General features: G+C 44.7%; 1 protein-coding gene across 1 annotated transcript; it reads right to left on the bottom strand.

The window, feature by feature from the left end:
* Positions 1-6458: 6458 nt before the first annotated feature.
* her6 (hairy-related 6) lies at positions 6459-8120 on the bottom strand. The gene is made up of 4 exons (XM_020924801.2): positions 7838-8120; positions 7614-7709; positions 7430-7517; positions 6459-7328 (listed from the first exon to the last, which is right to left on the bottom strand). The coding sequence occupies exons 1-4, from the start codon at positions 7943-7945 to the stop codon at positions 6799-6801; spliced, it is 822 nt and encodes a 273-aa protein (XP_020780460.1). The 5' UTR covers positions 7946-8120; the 3' UTR covers positions 6459-6798.
* Between the last annotated feature and the right edge of the window lie 7882 nt (positions 8121-16002).

Here is a 16002-nt window from a genome sequence, read left to right on the forward strand (position 1 = left end):
TTCTCCGTTTCTCCTCGTGGTCCCTTTTGTCATGGGTTTTACATTCTTTCAAACCATTACAAGCGCAGGACGAAACTTAAGCTTTCGCCAATTTATCCCTGACTGCCCTGTATATGAGAACCTATACAGTTGCCATTCAATAGCCACTTGCATGTCTGTCCTCATGCGTGCAAAGGAAATTAAAACTTGGAGAAAAACATTATCTTGTTTTGAGGTATAGACTGCTGTTGAATGATATTGACAGTTTTTTTTTAACAAAACCACTGGCTTAGACTGGATTCTTTTTGGGTAGGCCTATTGAAATAATATAAGCATTTATGGAAGAGGTTTGTCTTTTAATGGGGCAACTCATACATATATATAATCCTCAATAAAATGGAGGGAAAAGGAGAGGACTTTATAGGTTACATTTTACTACTGTGCAGAACTGAGGCTTCTTTTGTGTGATTGAGCGCTGGAATGTCCTTACTGTAGACGCTCTCGGAAGTCGCGGTTCAAGTGTGCGTCTGCCCGTCGCTTTGTCCCTGAGTCAGTGTGTGTCCATTTTCATGACAGATAAGAGTGTGGGAAAAGTGGCCTCGGCGACAGTAGCTATTGTCCGAACAGTTGCATTGATTTTATGGCACAGTTCCTTAGATAAGTGATGAAGAAGGACCACAGACGAAACAAATTCAATCCACCACAGCACTCTGACTTGCTCACACAAAACACTTCAGATTAGCTTCAAGTTAGCACAACCGTGTCAATGAAAGGCGTCACTGTGTTGCATGGAGCACGTAATTTCTGCAAGCATCTCATGACCGTTCATAAACCATTGTCACTGTTACTGTCATCACATAGCCAGCGTTAATAGCTTGAGACTATTATTAATACGATGCCCTCAAGCACTCCCGGCTCTATGCATAAAACCTTACGATAAAATATGTTAATCAAATCAGATCCCTAGGGGCCCCTCAAAGGAAGCTCTAACACAAATTGAATATCAGTGATGGCTTCAGAGGAGGGGGCAGACCCTAACCCCTTTAGTCACACGGGTCCGGTCTGAATGATGCTGCATATTTCCAGTCACTGTCAATTACCCTGATATCGTCTGTGGAGGGTCGCACGTAGTTGGTTTATCAGGGAAAGACGAGCCCCCGGCAACTGGTGGTGACCACTGTACAGCACGTGGGAAAGCCTGCGGTCTGCTCAGGAGGAAAAGTGTGAATACAGCTCCTGTCTTTTGGAAATCAACATCTGTAATTGATTTAATTCTCATTCAGAGTACAGAAACAGATTTGGTTTCTTGAAATGTGTGACTTGTATACAGATGAATCATATACTGTATATACAACTGGACTAAGGGATTATGACGTCACCCATAGAGTTCGGCTCCAGTCAAATGAAGCTCACAATGCTAGAGGTTATAGGGACATGGATCATGTAGAGCAGGTTAATACAAACATTTTAAGACCAAAAAGATGAGGCTCACAACAGCAGTTACAAAGAGTGGGGTGACAATTTCTCAATGTAAAGTCCACTGAGGATCAAACATCTGTAACTGAATAAACGCAAGATAGATATGTTTATTGCCAGTCTAAGGAACATCTCCATGAAGAAAAGCATGCAAGGGACCTTGCACCAAAAGTTACATAGTGCTCCTTTAAGAAAATTGGATAATAACATTTGGCCTATTGTTTTAACAATGTTTACATGTTCCCACACATCCCAACAAGCTGACAATCCCAAACCAAACAGAGACATGTACACTTGTCGTCTCCATGATGCAAACAAGAGCTAAGATAATAGGATGTAGTGGGAGTGTTGAACTCAAAGGATAAAACACTGGAGGCTTTGTGAATGGGTTTGGTAGGCCGATAGACAAGCAAAGGCACACCAACATACTTAGAATCACAGCCGGACACTCTAAATGACATAGACAAACTCCTCATTGTGAACATCCTCAAACAATTCTTGGAGACACACACAGTTTTCTTTGTGTCACCGTGTCTCGTGGTACTATCTCTGTGGCCAGCTCCTCTGCAGCTCCCGCCACTGGCTCCAAACAAGTAAAGAGGATTAAGTTGCGCTTCACATCACAGCTGAGGCGGCTTCGTGCGTGGACAGAGCAAAGGGAGGTGGGATAATGCCATTTCATGTCTTTAAGCACACAAATGATGCAATCCATCACCATGATGCAGTCCAAATGCTCAACTATGATAAACAGAGCATTGGACAGCACCAACTGACTATGTGTTGATTTACTGACATCAAACTTCAAGAGTTATCCCCTCAGCCCCATTAGACTGCAAAATGTTCGACTTTATGGTGTCATTTGATGTAACAAGGGGTCAAAAAAATCAGGTTTTACTTTCCCTCAGTCTCAAAGGAATCTGAAACTGCACAGTAGGACCGTTAAGAAGGAAAATAAGACAGCCACGCGAGGGCAGAACTCGTAGATCACACAGCCATGCAGAGTGTAAGATGAGTGGACTAGAGGTGTGCTCAACTGCCTGCCGCACTCCAGACGTCTCCCTGGGACACTTGAAACTCAGTCGCACATAAGTGTTAGGAAAGGAAAGGAAAGGAATGGTGAATAAAATGTGTAACAAAGCTTAAAGCTTAAATAAATAGTTAGACTGTAGCTAATAGCTAAGGAAGGATCTAAACTGACATGGAAACTCCTTTTTATTGAGTCAAAAACTTATCTTTTCAGTGAAAAACTACTAAGTTCTTTATGAAGAACATCATTGCGTAGTAAAAACCACCAACCAAAACAACCAGACATTAAACTAGCAACTTTTGACAGTAATGTGGTGGGAAATGAAGTGCTGAGCTAAAGAACTGTTATGATGATGATGATAAACAATACAATTATGTGTAGCTCCTTTCAAGCAATCCAAAGCACTTCAATAACTCACAACAATTTGCATACATGCATACACACACTCAAAAGGTCTCTCTGGGAAGATCCCCCTACACATTTCTTTTGGCCTTGAGTCCAGTGGAGCTGGAGACTAGGTCATTCAAAGACACAGTGCCACAGGGTCATTATCGTCAGTGACTTGATTTTAAGAAATGTGCCAACTTTTGACTGGCAGCTTTGCATGACTGCCATATCCTTCTCCACTCACTTCAATAGAGAGAAAAACATGTGAAACTCAAAAGTCATTTGAAAAAGACTTCTGAAGCTGGCATTATATGTTCAAGATCACAGGACCACCTTAGCTGGAGACTTAGTTTAGTGAGAGCTGCTACGCTGGTGAGAAACACGCTGGATTTACATAGCAGTGTGCAACATCAAACAAGGTGGCTGACATTTGAATGGGCTGGTACTGGGACCCTCTGGTGGGGTTTTTGTTGTGATGCAGGGTGAGCCAAGGAAAGTGGGCACCGTGCTGCTGGGATTTGTGTATAGACAGCTTGTCCTGTTTACTGGGCTCACAGGTTACCATAGAAGCCCTAAATCCCAGTGTGTCAGTGGATACAGCATATGAACGGGAATGCTGTGTAAAGTTAGCAAAGTCACTGGGTGCACCGTTGTAATACATGCTAATAATAGGTCATAGACATTTGGTGAAAGAGTTTTGGGATGCCCCCTGATAAGCCCTGACACATTATATGAACTCCACTACTGACAACACTGTTTTAATGGGTGAATTGGACGTGGTATGACTCTATTAGTGTTCAGTTGGATTTCATTACTACTGCAGATGTTAAAATACTCACACTGTTAAAACACACTTACGCAGCTTAAATGTACATATATTGTTAAGACGTCAGGGCACCCTCTAAACATCAGATTTTATCAAGGCGTTACATGTTGAAACAGTATTGGATGAAGCTGTAAATATCTACCCAGAACAAAAGTAAAGGCCTAAATATGGGTTCACTCTAGATGACACCTGTGTGATGGGTGCTCTGGGAGGAACTTGTGGAACGTAGCAGTAAGAGCATGACTGGTGTCCTCTGGCTGTGTGAATGTAATCTATGCAAATACCTAGTCAGGGTCAGATTGTAGACTTTAATAGCTGATGTAACTCTACTGTCTTATATTCATGGGTCAGGATTCAGACTGATCCACTTCCGCCCACACAAATCCAACATTTCTCTCCCTCCCACAGTTTTCCCTCTCCTGCTGCTCCTTTGGCTAGCTGACGAGCTGTTCTGCCTGGCGGTGGCGCTTGTCAGTCTATTTCCAGGCCCGGGGCCGAGTGCTGAGGCCAGTGTCAGTCAGGTGGTGTGGTGGAGGGCAAAGGGGTTGGTGCGTGTGTCAGAGAGGCGCTCTCCCACATTCCCCTGGCGGCTGGCAGCAGGCCGGCCCAGCAGAGGGGGGTTCGCCTCTTTCTCACGACCTCTCAGGTTCCTGCGCTCATCTGGGAGCTATTCATTTCCTGCCAGAAAACAGCCTTCCCCTGCAACTGCAAAAGGAGGGGGAGTGAAGGAATGGGAGGGAGAGAAGTTTGGCTTCAAAATGAGTCCAGGGCTTGGTACAGCAAGCTTTGGGTTTAAATCATAAAGCTTTCGCTTGTCTGGTCTGCAATCAAAGACAGGCCCAATGACGGGCCGTAAGTGAGCAGTGCCGAGAGAGGCAGCAAACAGTGAGGGAGAGAGGCAGAGAGCTCCATATGGTAACACTTAGGAAATCATGGAGGAGGCATAGGGGCTTTTTCTCTCCGTTCCCTGGCTGTAAGCACGCGGAGTGTGGGAAAAGTTAATGGATATGCATGGCAGCTAACCTCCCGGTCGTGTTGTGACATGTGTGCGGTCAATCCGGCAGCCGGCCACTGCACCGGGTAATTGGAGAGGCTCGTAAAGCTGTTCTCCATAGGGGAAGAGGCTCTGAAAATGTTAGCCGTGGGTGTGTGTGGAAAGAAGAAAAAAGGAGTGAGATGGGCAAGAGGCTGAAGGCATCTGGGTGTTGATCGGGTCACAACACGTGCCTCCTGGACGCCCGTGTCCAGCTGTGGCCTCAAAGCCTGGGGCAGGAAGCTCCTCTGAACACAGCTGGAATGTGTGGGAACACAGTGTGCAGAAGTGTGGACATGAGGACGTCTGCTATCCTGTGTGGTAGGCCTTTCCTTGAACCCCCCACTTTCTACTACCTCACCCAATGTGCCCTTTAGCCAGGCATGTCCCAACCCAGCACACATACAATGAGAAAGAGAGGTATGCAGAGACAGACATGAACACACACATGGCTTCAATCAAACAGGGATGCATGGCCCCTGTAAAAAGGTGTGATGGAAATTCGAAATGATGGCACTTATCCACACTTTGTGCCTCTTAGCACACTGATAATTGCAAACACCTGCACCCCCTTCTCCGCACACGCCCCCCTTCAAAGCTAGGCCACACTCAGATTGCTGGAGGGGGCACACGCACCTGGGTAGAGCAGAGCGCTACCACATGGTTTAGAAGCAGCATGTTTAACATGGTCTTCTGCTGTCACCCCCCTGGCATCAGGAACTCACTGAGCTCTGATTAAAGTCACGGCCAGAGGCTACACTGCACCACAGTAATGCTGTGTACATGTACATGGCCCGCACGGCAGAAGACAGTCAGCAGCAGAAATACTAACAATAATGATCTTTTTGAGACTGATCATTTGATTCCTGTTAATCTGTTGGAACATTACAACTGTATTAACTGACAAAATGTAAGACTGAAGAAAAGTTAGTGTTTTAATGAAATAAAAAATTCTCCAGTATATTAGTAAATAGGCAGTGACATTTAAAGTTTAAGATCAATGTTTGCTTTTTGGTTGGAGTAAACACATTACAGATTTACACACAATAAATAAACCATCCTATAGCTGCAAGGCAGTAACCATTTCTTAGAATTTTCAAGTTACAAAATGAAAAAAATATGTCAAACTCTCGAGTACACAGCCTATAATCACATAAACAAACAACATATTTTTGTAGTAACCTATTTCTCATTTCTAGCCTAATCATTAACAAATCACAAAAAAGTTAGCCTATAGGCTATGTAAAGTGCAGCGGATAACAACTGAAGCTCTGGTTGCCGCTTTCATTGATCATCCTGATGGCCTGATCAATTTGCAATTCGGATTTCAACTGGTAGATGGCGCAAGTGACCTCTGTAAGGCCTTTAAGTGGTCATTGAGCGCAGAGCGTCACGCCATCGGCCCAGTTCTAGTCTGTCCCGAGGCTGATTAATGACACGTTTGCAGTCTTGTCTAGCAACCTATTAAGTTAATTAAGTTGAAATTAGCGCACAGTTTCATCATGCAGTTACAAACTGGAAGAATGTAACTCAGAACGGGGGTTTTCATTGCATATGAGAGGAATCATTAGACAGCGCTTTTGCCATTTTGGGCCCTTTCTTATCGTTGCTCAACAGGTTTCGCAAAACCTTCCCCTTTATTGCGTATAGTGATCGAACAATTGTGCATAATTATATTGGTCATTAGTATATTAGGCTGGTATTGAGGAACCGGATTGAAAGTGAACTTTACGCGCACAACTGTGTTTCTACAGATCAAAAACAGAATGAGGCGCATATTAGTAGACTATTTTACTAATTTATTTGTCTTCCAAAACGAAGAACAATATAAGAGCATTGAACAATCTTTGGCATCACACAGTAAAAAACAAGTCATATAGGACCTATATAAAAATGCAGTGAATTGACTTCCACATTACAAATCTCATTTCAATATGAACTTAACTCCCTTGTTAGCTGTACAAATATAGTGCATACTCTTCATTTACAAAACATATTCAAAACTTTCTAACATTAAACAAATAGAAATGTTAAGTGTCATTTTAAAGTCTGTGTAAGCAGTTGCGCCTTTCACCACGGTCTCCACACTGAGTCTGTGTTGCCTGTTGGAACACCAGGAGACACCGCTGCGGGCACCGGCACCGGTGTGCTCACGCTGTTGGCGTAAACCGGGATAACGGGGCCGTTTGCAGCAAACGCTGCGTTAGGAATGAGAAAGGCAAACTGTCCGTCTGTGGCAGGCACGATTTGGAAACCCCCATAGACTTTAGTGGCTTCTGGCGGTAAACTCGCAGGAGAGGGAGCTCCTTTGCAGGGGTTGATGGGCAGCACCTGCGGAGATGAGCTGGGGATCTGCACCATAGACTGGCTAAAGGATGGGTGTGTGGGACCGGCTGTGGGTGGAATTTGGTGCTGGTGCTGGCTTGGGTAGTTGATGGCGTTTATTTGGGTCATGCAGTTTGCCAGGTGTCCGAGAAGCCGCGTCCTGACTTCGGTGTTGACGCCTTCACAAGTGGACAGAAACCGAGTGACTTCATTCGTGCACTCGCTGAATCCAGCGCGGTACTTGCCCAGCACCGTTGGGTCGTTGTTCAGAGCGGCTGTACAAAAGAGACATATTTAGTTACATTGTATATTGAAGGGGGTCACGCTAGGACACGGATGCAGACAGATCACGAGACAGATAGTCTCCGGGACTTACCGGTCATCTGAGCTCGCTGTAGGTTCCGCAGATGCTTCACCGTCATCTCTAGGATGTCAGCCTTCTCCAGCTTCGAGTGTCTAGAGCTCTGTATCATAGAAACAGGCAGGTTAGAATTACGCACCAATCTTGATGTTTCTCTGGTATAAATATATCTATAATGAAAATCATGACAACAACTTACATCTTTTTTGAGCGCATCCAAAATCAGCGTCTTCAGCTGTCCCAAACTTTCGTTGATCCTCGCTCGTCTCCTTTTTTCCATTATAGGTTTGGATGACTGTAAAAATATGATCGGTACATTTTAACTTCGTGCGTAAAAGTGTAAGTTGAGGAGACGCTTGGATACAAGTGTTTCCATTTCTTTTATTAAGTCAAATTACACTGAAACAAACTCCGAATACTGACCTTTCGGTGTTCAGATGCGGTTTTCGGCTTATCGGGGGTCGTATTCATGCTAGCCGGGGTGGCAGCGACCGGAGAAGAGGACGTTTTTTCCATCATATCTGCAGGCATCTTCTTTTTGGAAAAAATCCCAATAACCAAGGCAAATTAGGTTCCAGTGTTGTACAAAATGGCTATAATAGTGAGTGTCAGCTCAGGATGTGTACAGTGTCCTCGCTGACGCTGAAGAACTCCTGAGATAAGTAAGATCCGTGTGCGCGCGGCGCTGGATGCTGAGGCGAGTGGAGAAGACTCTCTGTGAGGCTCTCCGCGTGTGGCGCCTATTTATATCTCGCACTGCACGCGAACGGCTCGTGTGAAACTTCCCAAACTTTCTTTCCCACAGTAACTTTCCACCAATCAGGGCGAGGGACACGCGGCCCGAGGGAGGACGGCTCGTGGTCGGCGCCCTCCCATTGGTTGTTTGGCCACTGGTGCTGGCGGCCAATGGCGCGCGGCCCGGGTTCAGGGCACAGCCGGGGAAACTGCCTTCAGTCTTCAATCATCGCAGCGTTTACATATTAACAGTAGAGCCGCTGACTGGGCACCGCCACAGCGAGCGCCAGGACGAACAGAATCAACAAGTACATCTACCGAACTAGATTCCTAGATCTTAATATTAAACTATATTCTTATAAATGTTGGTGTTATAGCATCCTCCGCCCTCGTCATTGAGCTATAATTCTGTTTTGTAGTCTGTTGGCATTGAACACATATTGATTGCATAGCCTGATGTATATTATGGTAGGAGCAGGTTAACTTTTGGTCATTTTAATCTTTGGCTACTGTCCAAATAGCGATTATCACAAGAGCCAATCAGACCCGCAGTAGCCTATGTTATTTAAAAAACTAGGAGAGGTGAGATCAGTGAGAATATCAGATTTGCGTTTTTACCAATAAAGTACATTTAGGTAGAGCCAAATTTGGGAGTGTTGTAATGGGGTAAAATTTTAAATAAAATGAAACGTTTAACAAAGGACTTATCCAGCCAAAACATGAAACCAAGTTATTCACAGTGGCCCTTGGTCTTTGGTGCGACTATATGGGCATTTGATCGTGTGTCGGTGTTGTGAATGTGGAGCACGTGCCAGGATGTTTTATGAGCGCGGGGTGGCTGGGTTGGAGGTTTGGCCCCCGGGCTGCCGTGGGGCCGCTGAGCCAGGAGAGCGCGCGGATGGAGGGGAGGGAAGTGGCAGCGGCGGCAGTGGTTTACATTAGAGGGGAAGGTAAATAGCAGCTGCTGTTTTAAAAGCCTGGGAAAACCACGCCTACACGGAGAGCTGGATCCCTTATCGGAATGTGAGCCAGAGCAGAGATATTTCTGCCGGAGAGAGCGCACACGAGCGGACCTCCTCTGATCATCGCACAAGTCTAATCTTTATTAGGTTAGCGGCACGTACGCACCCACACACACCGCCTTAGCGCACCTTGTGCGTCTAACAGTTGTGTTTATAGCCCTTGTATTTAGTCTATGTTCATACTATGTTCATTCAAAATATTGCAGTCCGCGCCTTTGTCACTTCTGAAGTCTCATTCGCAAGCTAAACAGTCGATTTTAGTAGAAATGATTGAAAAATATACCCTACTTATGAGCCCATTTAATCAAAACAGGAATAGTCGATAAGGTTTCTTCTGAGAACGGGACGCGCGTCTCACACACCTCCAGCTGCTGCATAGACCGCGACACGTGGCGCACAGGCGACCAGAGGAAGGCGCTCCTCTCGCCGGCTTGCTGCCTGCATCTGTGGGGCGTCACTAGTGGCTGGCCGCAAGATCAACAGCTCGATAGACGCTAGAGCTCCGCATCCGGACTCCAGGGATGTGGAACATTTTTCCAGGAGACTTGAGTGATTAAAAAATAGCCCAATTGAAAACTAAAGTATTAGCCAAGGTTGTTATAGAGGCTGCACTTTTTACTGAATGAAGATTCATTCATAAAATTATTACACTATTGTACCATCACTATTACAAAATAAGAAAGGTACAACACCATACTGTAACCTCAGTTTGCACTTGTACCCTAGTAGTAAAAGCCTCCCATATAGACCTGGACTATACACGTTTTCATTTTTGTCAGAGTGGGACAAACAACAGACAACTTGTAACTGGTCTTCTCCTCTGTGTGAATATGGAATACAAAATATTTCTAAAGGCCAGCAGTCATACTGACACATCACACAGCTGTATCTGAGTACACACCTGAGAGCATACCCTGAACATAATGGCACTGACGGAGCCTCCAAACAAATGTATTGATGTGAAGCAGACAGTGTGAGGATTCTGAAACTATCTCCGCTTCGCTGACTTTCTCACGCTCATGTTGCACGAGTTCTGCAGCGCTGTGGTGAGGTCCCTCCCTCCTAACCTGGACTGGTCTTATCGGCCGCACCTGGCTGCCGTGGGTCCCTCGAGTGTAACCTGCTGCTGTGTGTCAACTCCTCTATCGCTGACATCTGTGGGAAATGGGCTGACTCACGCTCAACAAGAGGCTCTGTTGTAAAGCCTTTTGATCACATGATGAAAAGCAAAACATAACAATTGTCCAGACAGAAAACAAACAGGTGCAAGACTTTCTTATACATATGTGCTACAACATACAGAGCATGTTAAACTTTTTGTGTTAAACTTTGAAGTCCCATGCATTCCTTGATCTTATCCTCTATAGTCATTTATCTCTTTATATGGCCCCCCTCCATTCATACTTGTGCTTTTATCTGCCTCTTCCTCTTTTCTCATCCCACCGCTCCCACTCATTCCCAGGCTTCATATCTTTATTGAGCCCTCTTGACCATGGACCGCCACAGTGCAATAATGCAATTAGGTAAGGAGATTGTCTGGATAAAGTGTGTGAAAGTGTGAGGTATTGCTCTCACAAAACAATCTTGTCTGCAGTTGTTAATGTGTAAGCCATTAATGAACACGCAAGCTGCCAATGGTAAATGGTAGCTATAGCGCTTTTCCACCTTCAAGGCACTCAAAGTGCTTTACAACAAGGAACCACTGACCCATTCACACACACATTCATACACCAGTGTACGCAGACACTGTGGGTTAAGTGTCTTGCCCAAGGACACAACGGCAGCATTCATCTGTGGGAGCTGGAATCACACCAGCCAACCTGTGGGTCAGTGGATCTGATGTTTATGTTGAGAGCAGGACTCGAACCACCAACCTTCAGATCAGTGGGCGAATGCTCTACCAACTGAGCTACTGCCGCCCAGTGGGTGACATCACATGATACCATAAGGTGGGTGAGGAAAGCTGTGCATGTAGATCTGTCACAATAATTACCATCAATAAGAAAATTGGAACAATATATTTGGGACTCAGTATTTATCGTGGGTACTTTTTCTTTACAAATTTGAGGAGATGTCTGTTGTAATATGCTAAGATTTGAGCTGTAAACGGTTGAATAAGTGACGTCTACAGCTAATTGTTTCTTCATAAGGCTATTTATTTGTTGCAAGTCATGACTTTTAAAGATACTGTATATGTAAATGCACCATAAAATAGTTTCAGTATTGTCATTTATTGTAATATATCTCTACTTCAAAATCTGTTATCGTGACAGGCCTATGTGCATGTTCAGAGAGGTAGGGAGGGCGGCTTCAAATGCCAGCACGATTAAGCTTCATTACTGGTTGGCAGCAAGAGTGGGAAGTAAGGAGCCAGACATTCAGGCTTTAGGTGTGACTAGGCTGCTGCTGCCTAACTGAGGGTGGCACTGTGTGACACACTCGGCACTCCCAACAGGCTGCTATGTCTAGTGCTGAGTGACTATCTGACTTATCCAGTTCTCTGCTAACTAATAAGTTGTGCTGCTGAGTTAGTGAGTGTGTAAAATAAATAAAGGCAAGGCAGTTAGATCTGATGATTATTCATACAAAAGTAAATGTACACCATGTAACTTGTCTGTCATTTGCTAGTCTACATGGAGATTGTATTGCTGCCTGGAATGTACCAAGGTATGACTATAAACTTATCTTTATATGGAGACAAGCAGGTGATGCCTGATCAAGTTTTAGGTCAGATCTGTCAAGTAGTAACCCCTGTTCACAGTAATAATGAATGCTTTCAGGGTATTTTTGAGAAATAAAAACATCCAGACTCCTAATCATAAGAAGATAAAAGAAAAAAAAAGATGAAATGAAAGTAAGACACAAGATGCTCCAAACCACAGGCAACTGTTCTGACTGTAAATAATCATTTACTTTCAATTATGTGATTTTTATCATCGTTGGGAGTAATAATTATGATCAATTTTATTAATTGCACTGCCCCAGATTCAGTGTATCAACATGACAATGATTTACTGTGATTAACTGTGTCAAACCAACACAATACAAGTTAATTGTATATATGAATCATACAAATAATTTAAATTTCAGATATTTTAAGTTAAAACACCAGATTACTTAAACTGACATACATCTGTTGACTGAAGCAACCAGACAACATGGAAGGAGTTTCCTGTAGCTATATTGTTCACTGCACTGCATGATGTACAGCTATTAGTACTTTTCTAGCTTCATAGGGACTTGTTATGCTTAACAGAAAGAGCTGAGGGAGTGTATAATTCACTCGTACGAACTATTCAACATTTCAAAATGTATTTCACTTGCCTTAAACTGCCTTTGCAATATAATTCTGTTTAGCCCATTTTATAAGCTTACGCTCGCCCACTATCAGTCACTTACCTCCTAAGTTGTACATAGCAAGAAGAGTGCAGGGTTACAGTCAGGAAGAGCTTGCATAAAAGCTCTGGCAACATACAGAAATGAAACTGAATGAAAGCACAAGCCAGTCGTTACTCATTTTGGAGCGCATGAGGAGATGTTCATATGTCAGTACACACACATCATCCCAGCCTGGCATGAAATGTGTTATTAGTGGGAGTGGAGTAGGACCTGTACTGAACTGCTGTTAGCGAGGCCAGCCAAGGCTCGAAGAGCAGGATCAAAGAAGGGACAAAGACAGAAAGAGAACTGGCAGATCCTCCAAGCAGAGAGAATAGACAAGAGTTGATGATGATGGTGTTGAAGAGAGGTGGGGGTGTTGGAGGCTCTCCAGATACTGCTGCACACATCGCTTACACCTCCCCGCACATAAACTGAGGTGCCTGAAGCAGCCTGGGAGCAAGGAAAACAATAAGTACAGTACGCTTGCTTTTACTCACAAAACTATATCTGCAAGCACACACACAGAGATCAGCGCGGGTCACTGTAAGCCTTGCAGACACTGGCGCTGGGGTGTGTTTTGGCTGGCTCAAATACAGAAAGAGATGTTTTAAGGCCTGTGTGCTGGTCTGTAGCTCAGAGCCTCCCTAGGCAGCACCAAACGCCTCGCTCCACTTCTGAGACCAACATGCCCGCACTTCCTTTAGGGGTCTCTCTCTCTCACTCTCCCTGGGCCTGGCTTCTACCAATCCATCCTTTACTTCTCTCTCTCCCTTTCCTTCCGACCTGCCTTTTTTCTGCAATGCCTCCTGGAGCAAACCAGCGCTATTTGCATGTGTGGGGGAGGTAGTGTATAGTGCCGAAAGCCAAAGGTCACGGTGAGTCAAAGCCAGCAGCGTTGGAGAGGAAGCGGGTGGGGAGAGGACCAGCGAGTTGGCCCGGGTCTCTCTGGTTAGTGTGCCTGAGGCTGGAGCGAACTGGGAATTACGGATGCGCCTCTTACTGGTAATGGAGGGGGTGGGAGAGCGGGCTGGTCATGCAAATACAGTTTAACCACCTTTTACTGGGCCTCCTGATTTGGGACAGTGGTTTGTTTGCACTGCTTACATTAAGGAAAGGCATGCTTTTGGAAAGTATTTAGAATTAAACTAATATATATATAGATATATGGATAATTAATTACATTTTGTCTACTGTAAACTGTAATCTGAAACCGCTTAATAATAAAAACAGGTTCATTGACTTCAGTACTGTTCAAAAACCTACAGAATCTTTGTCTATTCATAGTAGTATTTATTCACAAAAGCAGGATGTTTTTATTTACATTATTTTACTATTTAAAAATGTGTTGAATAATCACAATTAAGCACAAAGCAGTGGGTGTAGATAGGGGGTAGGTAAAAACTCACCCACTCAAGCCTCAATTGCAGAACTACTCAGATAGGCATGAAGAGTCAGAATACAACTAAGCTATGATGTGGGAAACAGTTATAACACGGTTAAAAGGTCATAAGTCACTTTACACAATATGTCCCTTTTATGCAAGCAAAAAGATGCCCTCAGTCAACCCACAATATCCAAGAATGGACTACATATTATGCCTGCATGGTTTCCTGCAGTACTGCATCATCCTCCCACTGTCCAAAACACGCATGCAAATGTGATTGGATCTACTGATATGTGTGGTGGGACATTCGAATTACAGGTGCACAATTCCTCCCCATTTCCTCACAAGAAGGCTGTTTGTTGACTGTAGATAAGAGAGACCGCCTTTGAAGAGCCAGGCACACTTATATACACAAACAGCTTCCTAAACTGACAGCTTGATGGCATGAATCATTATCTCTAATAGGCCTAGTTTAGTGTAAACAAACACGTGCAGAGTATTGATGCAGATCCATGCAGTCACTGAACTCCCCATCGCTGTACTAAGATAAAACGTGTCAAATGAGGAGTGATGCTCAGATTTGCATAAAGGTGATGAGTTAAATGCTCATAAAGGGATGGGAAGGTTAAACTGTGACTGATTATACAGTGGTGTTTCTCTCAACTAAGGTTTTATTCATCTGCTGAAAATGGATTGATTGTGACAGAAAGACAGGTAATAGGGGGAATATAATTGAAACTCAAGACAAGAGTTGTAGGGTTTGCTAGTGCACATCATAAATGAGCACAGTTGGAAATAATTGTATTTCTTGAAGACAGTGTCATTCAGGTTCATTCCACTTGTCAGCTTTGCTTAAGTGTCTCAGAGCAAGACATTTAACACACACTACTATGGAAAGCAGGTGTTGTGTAGCTGCTGGTGACCCTTGACCTCCCTACAGGGATCACAGCTAGAGCAGTTTCACTGTGGAATCAATGAACTCTAACTCTGTTATCACTCAGCAGTGATTAGAGCTAATGAGCTGAGTAATAATTCATCAGCACGTCCAACTCTTCTGGAGCTAACCTGGCAGTGGGCCGGAGGTCTGCAGAGATGCCCCGAGAGGCCTCTTCCTTGTTTTACCTGGGCCAAGGCCAGCCTTATCAGACAATAGGCCTGAGGATTAGCCTCCCTTGGAGCATTACAGCCGTGCTCCCTCCTCTCCTGCACCTCCAGCCTCGTCTCCCCCTTGGCTCCTCACGCCCCACCTTTCCCGTGGGAGTTTGCACAGCCAGGATAACCTTGAGACCTCATCTGGTGTGCTGCCAGAAACGTAAAAGAGATTCCCTCCTGCCCTCCTTCTTCACCTCTTCTGTACATCTCTAGCCCACTCCCACTCGGACCCCCCCTCCTGATCACAGGGACATGACTGGGATTTGTTCATCTCATCACCCCCTCCTTCCTTCATCTTTGCCTTTTTTTGCCTCCTCAGCCCTTGTCTGATTGTAACTAAGATTAGGCTTTCTCTCTCTTCATGCTTCCCTCATTTCCCTCCTCCTTGGTCTTCGACAGAACATGGGTGGAGGCTACAGTAAAGAGAAAGAAAGGGCTGTTCACATGATCTCCAGCGTAGCCCACTATTATCTGTAGATTGTCGGGCTGCCAATTTCAATTTAGCCTGCCCTGTTATCAGACCAAAAATAACCGCCTCATTTGAAAAGTGGAAATCAAACTGTCCCGACAGGAGGGATGACTGACATTGATTGCAAACTAACTGTTTTGGTGGCAGCCTGCACTTTGTATGGCTTTTGTTTCTTGCCTCTTGCTCCCCCTCTTTGCCTCTCTACTTCTCCCCTCTTTCGACTTCACGGCTGTCATATTCCTTTAGTGCTGGAAAGGTCAAGTGCTGCATGCTGCCTGTGAGATCTGAGGGAACTTGGAGATATTGGACTGCCCCCCTCTGCCCCACTTTGTGACAACAATACTGCACTGTGAGCTGCTCCCAGTGCCACCAGCCGGCAGCAGTAGCAGGCCCTTCGCGCAGGAATGTGTTTATCCTCTGAACTTCCTTTTATGTCTGCTGCATC

This window comes from Boleophthalmus pectinirostris, unplaced genomic scaffold (genome assembly GCF_026225935.1).
Source record: "Boleophthalmus pectinirostris isolate CB_2022bp ecotype Guang Dong unplaced genomic scaffold, ASM2622593v1 HiC_scaffold_7, whole genome shotgun sequence".
NCBI classification, from domain to species: Eukaryota; Metazoa; Chordata; class Actinopteri; order Gobiiformes; family Gobiidae; genus Boleophthalmus; species Boleophthalmus pectinirostris.